General features: G+C 50.7%; 4 protein-coding genes; 1 reads left to right on the forward strand and 3 right to left on the reverse strand.

Moving 5' to 3' along the window:
• Positions 1-1,754: 1,754 nt before the first annotated feature.
• On the forward strand, positions 1,755-2,340 carry FFUJ_14181 (uncharacterized protein; the record flags this gene model as incomplete). XM_023571177.1 has 2 exons in its annotated part: positions 1,755-1,977; positions 2,027-2,340. 2 exons carry the CDS (start codon positions 1,755-1,757, stop codon positions 2,338-2,340), a joined length of 537 nt encoding a protein of 178 aa, XP_023438232.1.
• Positions 2,341-6,798: 4,458 nt separating this feature from the next.
• On the reverse strand, positions 6,799-7,185 carry FFUJ_14180 (uncharacterized protein; the record flags this gene model as incomplete). Its single annotated transcript, XM_023571178.1, has 1 exon — positions 6,799-7,185. One exon carries the CDS (start codon positions 7,183-7,185, stop codon positions 6,799-6,801), a length of 387 nt encoding a protein of 128 aa, XP_023438233.1.
• Positions 7,186-8,981: 1,796 nt separating this feature from the next.
• On the reverse strand, positions 8,982-10,158 carry FFUJ_14179 (uncharacterized protein; the record flags this gene model as incomplete). XM_023571179.1 has 3 exons in its annotated part: positions 8,982-9,555; positions 9,708-10,040; positions 10,109-10,158. The coding sequence occupies 3 exons, from the start codon at positions 10,156-10,158 to the stop codon at positions 8,982-8,984; spliced, it is 957 nt and encodes a 318-aa protein (XP_023438234.1).
• A 7,102-nt stretch (positions 10,159-17,260) lies between these two features.
• FFUJ_14178 (uncharacterized protein) lies at positions 17,261-18,603 on the reverse strand (the record flags this gene model as incomplete). XM_023571180.1 has 6 exons in its annotated part: positions 17,261-17,626; positions 17,676-17,753; positions 17,877-18,050; positions 18,105-18,299; positions 18,362-18,523; positions 18,577-18,603. The coding sequence occupies 6 exons, from the start codon at positions 18,601-18,603 to the stop codon at positions 17,261-17,263; spliced, it is 1,002 nt and encodes a 333-aa protein (XP_023438235.1).
• Positions 18,604-18,853: the final 250 nt, after the last annotated feature.

Below are 18,853 nucleotides of genomic sequence, written 5' to 3' on the forward strand. Positions count from 1 at the left end.
GATTCCTTTCATCAAAGAGAATACTTTCTTGGCTTTTAAGGAGGGAACTTGATGACTACCGTTCGTGGAGAATTACAGAAGGCTTAACTTCGCGGTCAATTCAGTCCAGCCTCAAGAGGAGGGTCACCAGGCAACAGCTCCGGAAGGACCTAATTCAATCTGGCTGCTGCTGGCTTGTGAATAGCTTCACTTCTCAGGGAGGACTTTATTTACTGTACAGGTGCCTTGAGCCAATGGCTGAAGAGCTTTTCCCCCAGTGTATTCTGTATTATAAGGATGCAAATCCGCTTCACCCTTCGTTTACAAATCAACTTCAGCGCCTACTAACGCTATTTGAGAGGCTTCACTACGCACGGATGCCAGTCGGGGCGACAACACCTTGCGTGGGGATGTCTTGTGTGATGTGAGCTGCAGATGGGGTGTGAAGACCTTTATATTGGGGGTGGCAGAAAGCGTTTGTCGTGAGTTGGTGAAAACGGGTTCCCGCCTCTAATACCGCGCGGGGAGTGTATTCTATAACGGCAATCTTTGGTGGGGGTGGCGCTTGGGAGTGGCATCCACGTGTGATCGGGGAGGTACATGATCATGGTATGGGCATCATCCGTTTGGAACCCGTCTTGGCCGTGGCCGATTGTGTTTGGTGCCTGCTTCTGAGGACCGGGAAAGCCAAATATGAAAACGAAGGACGTAAATGCAACCCCTGTATCGGAGCTGGAGACAACGTTTCATGCGGCTGTATGCTGCGTATCGCGAATTGGTGGTGGAAATAGCGACGCGGTAATTGAAGGTCGTTTGATGTACCGCCAACTTGAAGCAACCTAGACTCTGTAGCTCAGGATGGAAAGTTTCTTCGACACTGGAAAGGACTGTGGCTGGGGGTAGATTGATAGGCGTGGAGTCCAGTTTGATAGCCTGGTGAAAGGGAAAAGATGATGGATGGTAGGATGTTAGCTACAGTAAGCTACTAAGACATCCACTTGTCAAGATCCTCAACAGGTCAATAGTCGTAGAAGACGGAATCGTGATAGCTTCAGCAATGGTACAGAAGTTGAGGTACATTAGGTTGATGACTTTAGTCTATTGGCTGTGCAATTTTACCACATCTCCTTCCTCTGCCTCGCCTTGTAATGGGCAAGACTTCTGAAAGCCAAGGTAGTACTTTCAGCCTCACGGCCAGTCCCTCAATTTACAACATCTCTCATTTGGCACGAACTTGTATGTGGCTATCCAAGGAAGCAGTTGATAGCTTCACCAGTAAGTAAGGTGACCCTGCGCTCGCACCCATTATCTGTTGAACTTTTCGACAACGTCCGCCGCTCGACTCGCCTCAAAGGCCTTCGTGAGATATGCGGCAGCGGTAGTCAAGCTTCCAGGTTCTGAGGTGGTACACGACAACTTGATCCGATGGCACGGGGATAGACTACCCCGTGTATTCGGTTCTAAGTCCTGGCATTCGGCAACGCGGAGGACACAGGAGGTCTTTCGGCACTATCCGTATAATTTTCTTCTTCAGCTTCATTTACAGACAGAAAGACGATAACTAGAGAAAATAAGCAACGGATCAATTAATGAGAGAATACAATACAGCATATCCTCTTGGTGTTCGATACCTTCTCCTTCTTCATCGCCATACCATCAACCCAAAGCTACAACCCCTTTTTATACACAGCCAAAAGCTCTTCTCTACAGTCAGTTGTCTTCAAAGTCTCTCCGTCCCCGTCACCAACTAATGCACCAGCTCCAAAGAGCCAACCATGAATCTACGACAATCTGGGAAGCGACCCTTTGAGCAGGACACGAGCGAGCCACCTGCCAAAAGGCCTCGTAGATCCGCAGGGATGGAGCCAGATTCCATTCAGGCGCAGATTCTCAGACTTTGCCCCCAAGATCTCGAGGAAGCGCTCGAAATTGTGAAACTTCTTCGGGAGTCCAGCAAGACTCGCCTAGATGCGGACGAACAGTGGTATGAAGATGGAGGTAAGTGACTGGCGATTTCTGAACAAGTCATTCATCTGACGAAAAACAGGATACGAAAAAGAGCAGACACATTTAGCGGCAAGGGAGAGGGAACTTGAGACCATCGAAATGGGGATCAAGATTAGACAAGGCTTTCAGCAGGCGGAGGATAAGAGTGCTGAGCTGGATAGAGAGGAGAGGAAGATCAGGGTGAAGAGGGAGGAGATCCGGAGGGAGTTAGATGGCCTAGCGGCTCAAGCCAGGTCTCTTGATTTGCCCTACTTGGAGAAGCTCACTGGACACCATTGTGTTAGGAGCACTAGCATGGAGCCAGCTATGGATAAGGGATGGGAAGAGGTGGTGCTGGTAGTGGTGGAAGAGTAGGAGCAAGGTCTTTACAGCGCGGACTGAGATCTCAATGACATGCACAGGCTGTTTCTTTTGTACTCTTTCTTTCGTGATGATTTAGTATTGCGGACCTGAGACATGCAATGAGCTTTTGCTATTGTTCGCCAATATCTATTTCCATGCTTCGTCAACTTAACTTGCTGTACTGTGCATTTCGTATTCTTAGCCTCTGCGTTCTGGGCAAACTCCAGTCGCTGCTTGAGGTCGGTCCCAAGATACACAAATGCAATGTAAGTCGTGGAGGACATGGAGATATAAGTGTGAAATAAAAGGCAGTGGTATCAATGCGATCCAAAGCCTGGGCATCACCACACCAAAGCCGTTGTAGGAGCTGTTGATGACAAGCAGATCTCATTTGTTTGTTTTGGAGTACGGAATCAGCGATGCGACTGATGTTTGAACGTTAAAATTGACGTCGATTTGCGGCTCGTGAAACCATGCGACATGGTGAGATAGGTGCCTCTTGAAAGCCAGAAAGCGATGGAAGGGCACCAGCGTAACGAGGAGTAATAGATACCCTGGTTGAGAATTTAGTTGCCTTCGATGCTGGACCTTTGACTGGGGGTCACCTGACAGTTGCCGTGAGGTCCACTGCCGTCATGGCCTCTCAGCGCGAGGGAGTGGCCTGAAGTTTATCTCATTGTCGCCTCCATGAGAGAAGGTCACAACGACTATTGCTTATCACTTGACAAATCACCATATTTGGGTACTGCGTCTGACCGGTTGACGATTTGCCCTTGCTGGGTTTCTGAACCGGTCGGAACCTCAACCTCTCTCCAACTCGAGTCCAGACTACATCATAAACGCCGAGCGCCCCCCAAAAGAACGAAGCGCGCAAGCCACTACACCTCATAATCGCCAAACTCGTGCAATATACCTTCATCCCTATTACCCAACCCAGACGTCATGGCCCGATCTCGAGTTCCCCTAAGTCAGTCCTCCTTGAAGCGGGTGGTTGAGGGCGACCAGCTGCCATTATGACCCATGGCATCTGGCGAGATCGCCGCATAAAGTCCATCCGAAACTTCATTTCCTCTCATCTCAAGAGACAGCTCATTCTTCTTTTGTTGCTCCATTGCGATCTGAGAGTATCTCCGCACCTACGAGCTTCTGAAAAGGATGCGCTGACCGAGTTCACGCCACAGCATCAGACAAACCCTTACGCCTGCCGACTGGATCGAACGTAACCAGAGCAATATCTTGGCTTACGATAAACTTCGAGAGTGAACCCTCCGCGCGCGAGAAAGTACAAGATCCCGAGTCCTCCTTCACGACTGTCCACCTCGGCCTTGCCGACTACATCCATTACGAAGCACAACTTCGGAGCTCTCCTGCAAGTCTGCCGTCAAAAGGCGGCGACACCGGCAGCTAAGAGACATCTACAATCAATTAAAAGGGGCAAGAGACAACAGAAACCCAGTCTAATTATCGACACTTCAACGATAACAGCAAACGGACCAAGCTTCCTTCATCAGCCTCAGGATTTTCAGGCTTGCCTACTTGCAGGGCCCTCTTGACGGGGAGCACTGACGGAAACACTGAATGAGCACGGCTTCAGTGGCGATGTGATGAAAGCTAGAGAGACGGTATCTCCATGCAAATGTTGTTATTGCCGACGTTGCTTGTGTCACGGAACGGGCTGGGGCTTATTAGAACTGGCCAAGCATTCTCTTGTCTCCTGCTTCCGGCCAGAGCGCGGCTCTGATAGTCCAATCGAGATCCCAGTCGGTCAAGAACCTTAAGAAACAGATCGAAAGGAAACGACCATCCCCAGCATCACGCCTGACCCTGTACTATGGAAGGTTCCCCTATCCGGTTGAGAGAAAGCGATACAGGACCGGCATCATTCAAGGAGAGCCACGAATCGACGGCTTGCAGACGGCTCACTGGGACTTCCTATGTTTTAGGAACATTGAGACATCAAGACACAAAACGCAACATGCATTCCCCGAGCAACTTACACGCACATCGAGAAACCACCAACCGCACTTCACAACCAAGTCTCCCCAGCGTCATATCCCCCTTGCACTCCATTCAAATCAACGCCCAGTCGACTTGTCAGAACACGAGTAGCTGGAGGGGGCAAAGTTTATGACAGTGCGGGGAGACGCGCTGTTGTCAAGCGGCAGATGATATATGGGAATGACGGGCCGAGGGAAGATGAGTGATGGAAAGGGAGGAGAAATCGAAAGCTGTGCGACGGAAGCAATAGAGAAATAAATTTGGGGAATTTGACGCCGCATGGCTTGTGATCCGTCGACAAGCCAGGATATACAAGCCTTCAGACTGGTCTTTCGGTTGCTCGCTGCCTGTTTGTTCGTTGAAGCCCCGGGATACCGAGAGACAACTTGAGCACCCTGATCTTGAAGATGGTGCCCTTGGCCAGCGGGGTAACGAGAGGTATAGTTTTAACTCGGTGAGTAGTGCAGCGAGTCGTGTTGCTCTAGGGTTTGGACTGTGGCCCTCTTGAGGAGCATAAAACCAGGATCTCCAGCAGGTAATGGCACGAGACGCAGCTGTATAACGGGAGCACCAACAAGGACGTCAAGCGAAAGGGAGACATTGGCAGGTATATAAGAATAAGATGGTATTCCATCTATATCATTAAGTACCAAGGAGAACCGCTCTATCGTATTGCTTCTGGTCTGATTGGACGTCAACCCTTAACACCTCTCCTGCTCCGGAGAGTTGTCATGCAAGTAGTCGATGAGTCCTGTAAGCGACATATCGTCGGTCTGATGAAGGTCAACGCTTAGAAGTCTCGTGAAGTCCGAGACAAGATTCTGGCTCTATTTCCTGGGCCGGAGGTGATGACCTCCCCGGACCATTTCTGAGTCCACCGTACCCTTGAAATCCACCCCCAATATGCCGCCCTGCTCCTATTCTCCGTCCCATTGTCCACTGACCGAAGGATCCCGAGAAACTTGAGGCATCAAGCCAGAGTTGGGGACTTCGGAATAAAGCTGCGTCGGAGAAGCAGCCGCACTCGCCAAGGGGACCTCACCGAGAAGTTCGTGTCCAAGGTGATGTTTCAAGGGTTTTGCTGAAAGGAAGCACTACATGCCGGTGCCCATGTCCGGATGGGGGGGAGGCTGCCACTGAGGTGCAAAAACGCTGCCGGAACAAGAGGACCATTGCTATCGCTTGTATCGCTGGAAGCCACAGGACTAGTGTGGCATGAGGCGTGGAGGAAAATGCGTCAACCTCATCTTCAGGAATATGGCATGTACTGTCCTTGCCACCAGGAAAAGATGGTGGAGGGGAGTGCCGTAAGAGTTGGATACCGAGGCAACAGAGGAATCGACGACAAGCGCGTGTCAGGGTCGGATGCGTGCAGGCGAGTGCTCGGCAAGAAGTGTGAGGCCAACAATGGCACGGAGGTGACGAACCCTGTGCGAGCAGTGGTCGATGTTGTTGATCCCCTTCCTCCAACTTGACCGAGGTGTGGTGATCGTGGTGTACCGGGCCCTGATCCTCTCGCTGCACCCTGCACCACGGAAACACGGCAGACGTGCACCGTGAAACATCGTGTACTATTGAGAAGCACCCAATCTTGCCTCGCCTGAAGACAAAACGCCAGCATTCTCGTCCCGTGAATGGTCTCTGCAGATGGGTAAAGCATCACCAAGGAGGATCTCCGCCCGGCCATATTGGAGCAGGTTCCTTGGGGATCTGGTCTCGCCAAGGCAACCGATCAGTTCGGCTTGTGTAAGCATCTGATGGTTGTACCTCTTGATACGAAGAGGGGTTTGGCACGCGGGAGGCAGCATTGACCGAAAGCATGGATGAACGGGCGCCGTTGCTGGAGTGAACTCCGGTTGGGTCCCCGCGAATCTGTCCCCTGAACTGAGCGCGCTCCAACGCCGCCGAGCCCTTCTGCGATACCTACACGATGCGATGCGAGGGCGTTGCAATAAGACACCGGGATGACATCCGCATCACAATCCGTCCTTCCGCGCCCTGTCCGCCCAAGTCACCGCATGAGCTTGATGAGCCAGAACGGACGACCTTCCCAGCACTTTGACAAAGGTGCGATATCGATATCCAACCTCGGCACGGCGGTCATGGCCACTGTGACACTGCCAAACTCCACCACCTCGACAGCTTATACTCAAGAAAAGAGGTCGTCCTTATCGTTGGCGTCGCGGAATGTAGCCGGTTGAGAAAAGGAGTCGTCGTTATCGTTGGCGTCGTGGATGGTAGCTGGTGGTCGATCCGGGAGCTGATCCATGCGGCAGCCATCCGATATCGTCGCTCAGATGGTCGGTGGGACATGAACGGCGATAGCGCCTTTTGGAACGGCATACCTTGCGAGCGATTGGTGAAGTCTAGTCTGCCGACCGTTAGTTTTGGGAGCGCCTTGGAGTTGGGAGTGACTGTTGTACTCGATACATTTCTGCACAGCTCCCTCTCCTTGTCTGAAACTGGGCATCCTCAACGATCAGGTGACAATGCCGTCTCACTGCTCCCTCGACTCTTCTTGGGGTTCTTGTGGTTACCACATGCGGAAATGCCTCCATCACCTACCCACGAGCCCGCCGTGCTCTCGGGCAAAAAACGCTTGGTCAGTATTGCTCGGAAGCGATTTGGTGGCCAAGGACGACCGATCCGTACGTGCAGAAGTCGAGGCAGAATAGTGACGACGGCAGCGACGGCCACAAGCTGGAGCCAAAGCTCTGCAAACTCCTCGACAATCGGGATGCATAAGGCTTCGAGACCATGTGAGGTTAGGCGAGTGCTGCTGATCATAGAGGTTGTCTTTCTGGAAGCTGAAGAGGAGCCCCGGGCCCTGTTGCTGAAGAGCAGCGACCCCTCGTTCATCGGTGCGCTGCCATTCTCATGAACAGCGGTCTTGTAATCACGATCGTTCAGTTACCGAAATTGACTCGCCTTGATCGGCAGTCAAAAGAAGAGGTCCGACGCAAAGCCTCCAACATATGGACATATCCCGTCTTCGAATACCTATAGCTTCGACCTGGGCATCTCAGGGCCGTCGTTTTCATACCCCAGTGATCAGTTGCAACCAATACAGCGTCACAGTAGCCGTCACATATTCCACACTCGAAGTAATCGAAACTCGATTTGGACTCGCAGTCGGAGCTGGAGCCGGAGCCTCGGTGGCGATCGTGATGGCGAGTACTGTGGTACCGGGCTCGGGGGAATGTTTCTGAGGTTGACGCTTTTGCGATTGTGCTCAGTGAGGTCCTCGAGGACGACGTAGAGCGGGGAAGGCTGTACCGCTGTTGGCGATGATTGGCCAATCTGTGAAAGGCCGGCATACGGGAGGAGCTTCAGTAGTAAGGCCTCACGTCGCTCGCTGTTTGTACAAGAGGATATCGCTCAGCTGCTCGAGGGAGGTCGGTACGGGGCAGAAAGTCAAGGTCGGGGCTTGGTGGTTCGGCGGTAACTATGATGAGGGAAACAGCAGGCGCCTGTGGGGCGGTTCGACGCGAATGGGCGATTGCGAGCGAAGGGGTTTGGAGATGCTGGTGACTATGAAGCTAGGCTTGCTGTGGGCGAGGATGAAGAATATTTGTCGCGGGCGGGAGAATGTTGCTGCTTCGAGATGTCGAGCTCGGTCCCCAGCGGCCAAAATGAGATGAATACGATCAGTGAGGCAATCCGATGGGGCTTGACATCGGACGCATGTTGATGTCAGATGTGTAGGGCTGCGGAGTTGATGAGTTCAAGCAGAGCATCATCAGCTCTGAGTGTTGCGATGATGACCGACACGGGCATGGACCAGCTGAGAGGGTTCGGGCTGAACCAGATCATCACTATGCTTTCCATCGGAAGCAACATTGGAGGGCAATTGAAGCGAACGATCTCAGTCCTTGAAGTGAGGGATTGGAAGAACTGGTGGATGGAGAGCAATGATTGCGATTGAGCCCCGCATGGTTGGCAGCAAGACTGGTCGACAATTGAACATATTGAAGAGAGGCTTGCATCAACAGCAATATTGCAATTCCGTACGAGGACCCAAAGGTTTTCCACTCGAGATCCGGCTCGGTCTTGGGCATTCCGGCGCCCACTGACAGCTCTGCGTAGCAGTGGCGTGGTGAAAGTCTCGGTGTTCGACCTGGATGATAAAAAAGACAAGGATCGACAGGAAAAGGAAGAGTCGGGAACGAAGATGGTGCCGACTATTGAATTGATGGTTGAGCATGTTGCGACACGGAGGAGATGAGGTTCTCTGTTCTTGATCGCGATGCCTGATTTTTAGAGAATGTCCTTGAAGCCCTGATCCCCTCTTTGCATGCCCCGCTGAGCGCGGGATAATCGTTCTTAAGTGCCTCTATTGATACTGTACTGAGTTTGGCATTCCGTAATTCTCCTATGATCTCGATTCGTGCCATCTTGCTTGCATTTTCGATATCTGTTTTCCCTGCGGTCACAATGAGCCGAGACGCCAGTGAGCTTGCCTTGTAGTAGGGAGGTAACATTCTTATTATGCTCACGGCCGACGAGGCTGAACGAGACCACGAATCCGTCTGGGAACCTGCGCCCTCCCTTCAGCTCATGCTCCGTCCTAAGAGGCTTGGGCTGCAAGCGCATGAAGCCGAATGGTTGCAACAAGTCTTAGCGATGGGCACCGATGGTGGCTCCTTGAGCATTACCTAGCTTGTGCCTGCGTCTGCCGCGGTCTCTGCGACATAGGTAACGATACTGGTGGTTGTGCGTGAGGCTATGCGGGGAGACTCCGAAAGATATGGTACACGGAGCAGAGGCATCTTTGGAGTAAACGACGACGAGAGGAAGAGCGGGCGAGAGTGCAGGGTCTCTTGGTTTGAAGACGGGGATACGAATCGGGCGCGCCATTGAGATCCTTGTCGTCGGTAGGGGGTCGAGTGATGGTGCTTGCATGCGGCCTTGATCGGGGACGGAAGCGTGTAAGGTCCTAGGTCGAGTCGGGTTGCTTCCTGAACAGCAGCAGCATCCTCTAGGATCTCCAATAACGTCTGTGGGTATCGGAGGCTTGGTTCTTGTCTTTCCCATGACCGTAAGCAGGCGACCTCGAGACAATCCCGACAGCGGCAAATGTGCTTGTCAGTACTAGCCTCAAGTCCCGCGGCTATAGCCGTCGTGGATGTGATGACCACCTGAGAAGGAGTGATCTCAATCTGACACAAGATTCCATCGTCGCCCCGACCGCCAGAACCAGTTGCATGAGAACAACAGTCCCGTGTCTGTCTCGGCACTGTCGTTAGTTGAGATGAAGGGTGGCTGGACCAGTGGTGACTGGCCTGTAGATTTTGCGCTCGAACGTTGAGATGATTGTAATTCCGAGAACGAAACTCCGCACGAGTTAAAGTTATGCGCCCGCCTCCTCTGCCATGTCATACTCGTCCTCGGGTACTAGAATGCATCGTTGCTGCAGTCCCTGCCTGCTCGCCATCACACCAATGTTTGACTTTCCACTGCCGTTGGGGAATAGCAACTCTCGTCCCTTTGACGCTTGAACAATTGGCATGTTTGTAATTCCGAGAACGAAGCATGTCGCATCGAGGATGTTTGGCTTTCCACTACCGTGGAGGCGGGTAATCGTATTGATACTCTCGTCCCTTCGGCGGGTAGGAAGGAGAGGGGATTCGTGAACAGGGGACATCGGTGCCCAGTGAGCTGAACATGTGTGCAAATTTCCGAGGTCGTCCAAGAGATGCCATGCCACAGTGGTGCTAATGTTGGCCACGCCAAAATCAGCAAATAAATCTTCGCGAAGATTAAATAGGGTGACACAACGTACCACGTGCGCAATGGCAGAACATTTCCACTCCCAAGCCGGGCGGATGACATGCTGAATTGTTGTTTTGTCCCAGTGTCGCCTGTCGAGGTTGAACGGTGTGCAATTTACTGGGAATCATGACTCGTTAAGGAGGGTTTCGCATGGTGCTCTGGCGCAAAGCGAAGCTCGGGTTGACGTTGAAGCGGGGACTTTCTATGATGATGGGAAGGCATGGGCAAACCCTTCGTGGTCGGCACAGGACGGAAAGCCAAAGGTCATTAGCTAGCCATGGAGGCGCATTGGGACATATCGAGGGAGGTTCGCTGTGGTCTGTAGCCAAATTGACTTGAGCCATCACAGGCCTCTTGTATTGACTGTAATTTGCAGGTTGCCTGATTCCCCGCGTCGAGGCAGTCGAAAGCCGTAAGATCGATCAATCGAGAAATGGAGCCATCTCGGCGCCTCGCTTGCTCCTGTCATCAATAGCCATCTGTCCCTAAGCGAGCGGTGTTAGTGACTTCATCGTAGTAGAATGCGGTTAAGCTTTTGCAAATGTAAGGGACAAGGGGAGGTCGGTTGCGATAAAGACATATCGTCGCTCAGACCACGAGTTTGTCGCGTCGAGGGTGCAACTGACGCGTGCTTAAGAGGGTCAGGTCAAACAAGACAAGCATACGTACCATTAGAGACTCGAGTAAATGCCGCCGGCCTCAAGATAGAGTCCTTAGCGTGTTGCATGCTGCAGCGGAAATGCGGTACGGCGCGGTTGATGATGAACGTGAACATGGGCAATGACGTCGGAAAACAGAATGACGCAAGATCTCAGAAGCTGCGATCACGTGGTTAATCATGTGCAGTCGGAGCATTTACCTCGCGCTACTGGTATCTGCTAAGGTATACTTACATCTCCACACATTTTGCGACTGTCAGCAAGTAATGTTTAGCAGTCTATTTTTATCATGGTGCCCCACTCACACCTCAGTCCCGACAATTTTTTCCTCGCCTTGAGGATTCAGCAGCAAAATGGTCGGCTGTGGACTACAGGGTAGTTGAAGTTCAATTGTGCGACCGGAGCAGCAATGAGTAAACAGGTCTTCCTCACGCGATACAGAGGGACGAAGCTCCTAGGCCAAGCGAAGTTTGGGAAGAAAAATAGTAATTAAAAAGATCATTCCTACTGATTGCTCTCATTTTAATGATGCAGCTGGTGTGATCCCTGAGATGGTTCTGAGGCCGAATGCATGTACGAAGACTTCTAGAAGTCACAGCTGACGAAAATTAGTTTAGGGTCAGCGATTTACCGGATAAGTTTTCACAATTGGCGTTCTTTGACGATGTAGACTTGCTATCATTTTAATATTATTTATCTTATGGTCTGCTGAAGATTTGCGCTTGTTTTGTGCTCACAGCTAATCATATCGTCAAGTGAAGAGGTGGCTTCTAGAATGCTGCTAAATTCGACAATGTCTTTCGCTGGATAACGGCAGCGACACGCAAAAGTCGAAAGATATAGGTGAAATATGCAGGCGCGCTCTGAGATAGAATAACTCATCCGGAACTCACGTAAGGTACTTAACTGGTAGGAGAGATTGTCTAGGTATACTGCTAATCTATAACTCGATTCGAGACTGCGTACAGTACTTGACGAAAACTAGGGACTATATCTGCCGTCGGCCAACTGTATAGCTAGGACTTGAAGCTAGACTACAACATTCTTATAGCCTACTTGATAATTAGGCGAGCTCGAAGGGGGCTGGAGCCGTGATCAACTCGCGACTGTACAGCCTCGAAGACTTTGCCGGTCGGAGCTTGGAAGGGATCCAGCGAGAAGGCATTGGAAACGTTGAAGTTGTTGCTTCAGAGGAGGCGCCTCTTCCCATACCAGCCTCAGCAAAATGTGCGAACAATTCCCAGAGGACAGCGCGTAGAATGGCACTGAAGTGGTTTTGAGAAGGACTTGGTGACCGAGATCGACATGATGCTGCTTCAGGTAGCTCAGGCCTTCAATATGTTTGTCTCGGTGACGTTGACTGGCGATATCGATGTGTGGGAGCCCGTGAAAGTTCGGAACGACTGGTGTTAGAGACGTCTAATACCTCACGCCCACAATGCTCAGGACGAATTCTTCTCCGTCGTCTGAGATAGCGTCCAGATAAGCACCTCCACCATCTTTACGAGGCTGGCCAATGCCTAGTGCAGTGGCGTCTTGCTACCAAGGTGGCTGTATCGTCGTCAGTATGCAACATGGAAGTGTGAGTCCCAGAGCGAGGGGATGATGATTCTATGCTGGAAGGGAGACGGGTAGATACTAAAGACGCGCGGGTCTTCACCAAGATGGGGGGCTGGGCCGGAAAGGCTGGGAAAGGAAATGCAGGCGTGTCGTTTCGGTCTACTGCAGGTGATTTCTTGAAGTTCATTAACATGCTAATCCGTGCACTTGATCAGTGTACAATGGCCCATCAATAACCAAGAGGGGGAGCATGGGGTGGCCATTCTGTAGAAAAGCACCAAGTGATAGCTCATATCAGGCGAAAGAGATCGCTGGATAGTCCCCTGGTTAACCGTATTGCAACAAACGAGATGGGCTTTCGAGATTTCAGTTGAGCTTATGCCTGACTGTCTGTCTCGGGCTTCATCTACCGCGCACCACAGAGGATCTCGTCCGAGGACTCCATCAACAAAGCGTCGTGTTATTGATACCCATCCCAGTTCAAATGACGCAGTAATACCGTGCATAGAGTATCAACAAGTAACCAATACAGATCGCTGATGTCTCTTGTAATTTTCAGCCGCTATAATCTCGAACATTCTTGTTATGACTCCGTCTGAGTAATTGTCAATTGCTTCAGGATAAGGTTCGGCCCGTTGAGATCGATCCTAGCTGGCCCTTGCTAGAACGAATCACGATGTGCCTTGAGTCCAGAAAGAGTAATAGTGAACCCCACGGGGCGGAGTATTGAGATTAGCGAGGCGAAGGTGTGCATCGCCGATTAGTTCATTACATTCAACGCTGGGACATACGATGGTCAAGTTGATCCCGAAACTTCTCGGACTCCTCTAGAACTGTACGATCTCTTTGTGTCTCATCCTTCGCGGTGCATCAACCTGGCGCCAATAAGAGAAGCATGCGATGAGCGTTAAACACACTATCCCCGATCAATCCAGCCACCAACCCAGCAGTTTCTGCTCCCCTTTGACGGTCGCCCCGAAGTCGCGAGGGTTGAGACAAAAAGAGCTGAAAAACAGCACGACCGGTGTCTCCCAGTCCGTAGTCTCATTGGAACCCTAGCTTATTGGCATAAAACTCCTTTTGCGGATACAGATGAATGCTCAGCAGACCATCATCAGCAACGTGGAAAGATAAGAGCGCCAGTTATATTAAGAGGGACTGACATCAGTTTCAGAAGTAATAGAGCCATATGTCAAGTGAGGACTGAGCTGAATAGCGCGGCGATTACAGCAACACATGGCAGGGCTCGACTTCAGGAGAGTGGGCGCCATTACTAGCAGTATCATCAGCCCTGCACGTAACCCTTACATGCTCAGCGGGTACAGGGACTAAGGGATTTGGTGAGTTGAAGGTTCTAACACTCAATCTGGTCAGGCTGCACGACTTGACAGTGGTTGATCAGCTATCGACGCCCCTCATCAGCACTAGACCCCTTTCTGACAGACTTAAAGCCGGAGCAAACGGTGAAGCAGAACGATTATCACACAGGAATAAATCACAAGTAAGATCTCGCTCTCAAGGATAAGGGCCCACTGTCCAACACATATAGAGTGCTAATCCAGCTCTTTGACCGAAACCCACGAGGGAAGCCTCAAGGCAGTGACTTCCAACCGCCATTCTTTTCAACTGTGCACGTGACATGATTCGGTTTAAGCTGAGTCTAGCTCGAGAATAGGAAGCGCATGTATTATTCTCGGAGGAAGCTTGATTCCTCGGATTTGAGTGTTGTGTCAGTACGAGCGCCTTCTGCACGTTTGTTCAGCCGAACACAGCCGCTTCTGTCGTGCTCTCTTGGCGTGAGGAGGCACTCTTCATTCCCCTCTCCGCCAATAATCAGGTCGTGGGGAATTGATTCGAGTTAGCAGCAATCAAGTCTTGAGCACCAAGTCTTTCTTTGAGCGGCATTCTCTGGTGGGATCTGTGCAGCAAGTCAACCAGACAACGAGTTTGAACAGGCCTTATGGGGGCGTCCTTCATTCACGATTGAAGACTACGGAGTACGGCATAAAAAACCTCGTCACAGCCACGCTGAGCACTCCTCCACTTGGATGGCATCTGACACTGGTTGACCATTTGGTCCTGCAATCCATCCCAATACATTGTAAATTAGGCCAATGGTGTCTTTACCTGGGCCATGCTGGTGATTGAAGTTGTTTTCAACCACTTCACCACAGGCTTGCCACTCGTATAGATCAGGGACAACATCAAGAGGCTGATCAAAGGCAAAAGTAGTCAGCTTGACGACCTCTTTCTACTCATACTGCACAGGACTCCTGGAAGCACAAGACGCCAGACTCACGCGATCCCCGAGGTCATATTGAAGACGTGACAGACCATGACGGCTTTTACTATCGTGATTCTTCTTGGTCTCGTACGAGACAATGATGAGGTGCAGTGGCGTGGACCTAAGAGCACTACCATGACCTATTCCCCAGAGGTATGTCTGGATGAAAATAACCATCTGAGGGTGCAGAAGGAGATTCGAACCGTGACGGGAAGACTTCTGTAGGTCGTGAGGTCTGTATCTGTACCGGAAGGAGCAGTGAAACACGAGATAGACGCTATCTCGCACTTGGCGGGAATGTCTAAAGCTCTTGAGCGGAAAGTTGAAATCTACGACAAGATGGTAAAAGACGTTCTGAATAGATCGACTCACAACCACGAGCTTCAGAATATTCTTCTGGGCTGTCAACAATGCCGGTATTGCGTTCGGCAACGGCCACGTGCTGCACCTTTGTCTCGTTGATACCCTTTTGAGGGTCCCAGGGGATCAGCGGAATGGATGGCCGACATTGCCGAACTGCATGGAGATCACTATGTAGCATGCCGGCGGCAGTTTTGAGCTGACTTCAGGGAACACACTGTCAGTATTGAAGCTTCTGAGTCAAATTGAATGCGAGATATTGAAGGATCCCAATGGGGGTGATTGGGGTTTGAAGGATAAAGTTAGAACATGGCTTTCTTTGCATTTGCAGTTGCACGCAACCTGCATGCGTTCTTCAAGTATACTCTCAGTCCAGTAGTCAAGTATGAAGTTTACGAGGTTGGAAGACCCCTGCTGCATTACGCAGTTTGGACTCCTCGCCGGTTCCACCCCGCACCATCGTCCAGCTTCTTCTTGAGAAGGGTACGGAAGTGAACTAAATATCTTGCGAAGAAATTGATCGCAAGACAGCGATTGAAAGAATGCAGTTCAGCAAGGTCGTTGGAGATGGCCCGTCATATTTTGCCTTCATACCTTTCCCAAGGCCGATGAGTCAAGGCGAAGGCCTGCAGAAGAATACATCAGGATCATGAGCAGAATGTGTTCCGCGTTACCTATCCACGACTGCAACACCTCAGCAGACTCTGCTCAGACTGCAAATGGGCTGGAGGTGCGTTATGACCTTGAACCATCCACTCAGCCCGCAAGATCAGGTAACCGGTGCCCCTTGGTCTACGGTACTTCACCAAGTTGTTATGATGTCATTGAGCGCATCAAAACGCGTCGATCTGTTAGAGACCGTTCCCGATGAGCTCCCCAATAAACCAGATTCGGGGCGCGACAGTATTTGACCTTTTTCTCTCAAGGCAACTAGGGAACGACGCGATGAGAATGTCCATTTACGAATGAAGATATTGTGAATTTGTTGTAACATGTTAACAATATGACAGGTCGATTGTCGTGGCTTAGATGAGTCGCGCGATGGTCTGAAGAATGGTATCGTCAAAGGTCCTTGATGGGGAAGCCTACTACAAGCCCGTAGCTTGGAGAGTAATACACAAGAGGATATAGAAAAGCATATAAAAAATACTTAAGAGATTCTTAACGCTTCACGACTTCCAATGACTTGACAGCGTTAAAGGAGCTTCGATGTCTTGAGACGTGGCGACAGTCCCTTGGGCTCTTGCAAGCGTGCCACCTCGCATTCGATGGCCTCTAATGTTTATTTATTCCCGCCGTGTATTTTATTCAATCAATCAAGTCCTTATTTTTCCCTTTCAGCTGTGCCAAGTCCCAAAGACACTGCGTTGATCGTGACAGGTTTCATTGATCCCCTTGCAACCCAGCCGCAGGACTTGGGCACGCGCTACAAAACTTGAGGGTTCCCGGCCGGGCATAATGTCCCTCGACATTTGTAGCAGATTTATTCTTCCTGTAGTGTCTGCATCTCCCATAAAGACTATCGAAGACGCATGGACTCTGAACTGATGGGTACAGGAAGGCGAGGCGCTGGATTAGACTGAAGTCAGTACGGGACAATGGCAAGGCAGATTATTGGTACTTGGCCTGTCGACAGATTTCACACTTTCTTTCGTATTTAAGACATGGTTAGATAGACGGAGCCCCAGATCGGCAAGGTCATCCTTACTACGTGCCTTTGAGCGCTCGTAGATGGCGGGTTTCTCGCTTGGAAAAAGCGAGACAGCACTCTCCACCACCACTCTTGGCACCTGTACCGATACAGAGACAAATCTTCATGCCCACACTGAAGGCATGGAGCAATGATTTTGCCTGATAATGTAAACTGCAAAACTGCTAAGATCCGTCCTGTAGGGAGAACACAGTAATCAATGCTGACGATGAGTGCTCACGCTGTCCCTGAGTTCATTGTCGGCTCCATACACAAGATTATGTGAACTTGAATGACGAAGGGCATGCTCTCGGGTCAAAATGATCTAACCAGTGGTTTACTATCGCTCAAGCAAATGCATGCATCGTAGAAAGATAAGTGCGCATCAATTCAATGACTAGAAAGCAATGTACCTTTCTCTGCTTCGTAGGCTGTAACAAGATGAACTCTCGAACCCTTCCATTTATGTCCAGCCAAGCCCCAAAGGCGATCCAGACATCATCCAAGGCGATAGTTACATAATTGTCTTTCCCAGCACCAGAGTCATATGCAATCATTCGCGCCAATCTCAGCCTCACCCTCAGTACCGGGCTGAACCTCACGATAAGCCTAAGGTTGAACCTCAATCTCAGTTTCAGTCTGACTCTGACTCTGACTCTGAGTCTCAAGCAAAGTCTCATCCTCATCATCAAGCACCTCCACAACCTTGCGGTCGTGGCAGGCCCCTAGTCCCTTCACCTTGGTCTCCAACTCAGATAAGCGTGACTCAAGGCTCGAGAGAAGCTGTTGATGACAATTCTTCTCGCTTTCTGGGATACTCAGCCTGGCTTGAATAAGCCTGAGATCTCTAACAAGGTGCTTGCGAAGCATCTCGGCAATAACCGGCTCGTGTTCCAAGAATCTGAGGTCTGTGATTAGGAGCGACATCACTTCCTGCAGATACCATATCATCCGACACCGGAAGAATGTAAAATCCTGCAGATACCATATTAGTCAAGACCGCAAGAATGCAGAGAGCACGTACCGTGGTATCACATCCGGGCTCCTTCTCAAACTGCTTCTGCAACTCCTGCGTAGAATTGTAAACGGCCAGAATCTCATTCTGTGAGCATGGGGTTAGCGGGGTCATTCCATGTCAATATGGCAAAGCTTCCGCCAAGCTTCCGTTCTCAATATCCAACGTGGCACGCCTGAGATCATAGGTGGACTGTATCGCAGCCATTACACGCATGGGATCTGCCTTGGGTTCCATCTCTGGACCAAGCTTGGCAACGCCCAAATGCTTGTCTGTCAGATAGATGACCAACTCAGTCAAAGTTGGTGACCTCGCTGAGGGCGCACACGACGAACCCGCGGGACTTACGTCAAGGAAGCCTAGCTTAGGCCTTTTAGCTTTGTTCTATCAAGCATGAATTAGCGATGTTCAACCAGCGACCGCTACAAGCAGACTTACAGAGGTGATCTCAGAATCCTCAGCAAAACGAACAGAGTGAGTCTGTTTTCTCCCCTTCAGAGAGGCGAACTCGGTCAAGTCGGGAAGGGACTTGGACGGCTTTGGAGGGGGCATGGGAGAACGCTCGATGAATCCCCAGGTGGACATTAATTCTGACTCGGATGAAGTTCCAGGCTTGAGAGCTTCATGTTCGGCCTTAGAAAGATACATTAGTCTTGGCCATGAAGATATCGTGGAACTGTACGAAGGACACTTACAGCAGTGGTTTCAGTCTCTACAGCACAAAGATCGTCGTGGGTCTTTCCATGTTTCTCAAGAGTCACGTCCTCGACAGGGGACGTGGAGGAATTCTCGATCGAGTTCTGATAGCACTGCAATTCTGCCTCGGAGAAGGGAGGCCATGAATCATCAGTCTCAACCTGATGAAGCTATGTTAGTGTTAAGAATTGAGTTGGGTATAGCTTTGACCCACGCTAGACGGTGTCGGAGGCTGAGACATGGTGCGGACCTGGAACAACCAGCTGGAGGTCCGTGGCTTAGAAATACGGCTGGGCTTACAACCCCGGGGGCCAACAAGTAATTGAACGATGAGACCACGCTGCTAAAGAGCGACAAAAGAGGATAGAAGAGAGTAAAGTCAATTATAGTAAATCCGATGAGTTAAGTGAATAACATGGAGTTATCGAAGACAATCACCGGATTTATACACAATACCAAATGGCCAAGAATGCGATAAGGAGTCAAGTGTT

The sequence above is a fragment of the Fusarium fujikuroi genome, chromosome FFUJ_chr12 (assembly GCF_900079805.1).
Source record: "Fusarium fujikuroi IMI 58289 draft genome, chromosome FFUJ_chr12".
Lineage (NCBI taxonomy): Eukaryota > Fungi > Ascomycota > Sordariomycetes > Hypocreales > Nectriaceae > Fusarium > Fusarium fujikuroi.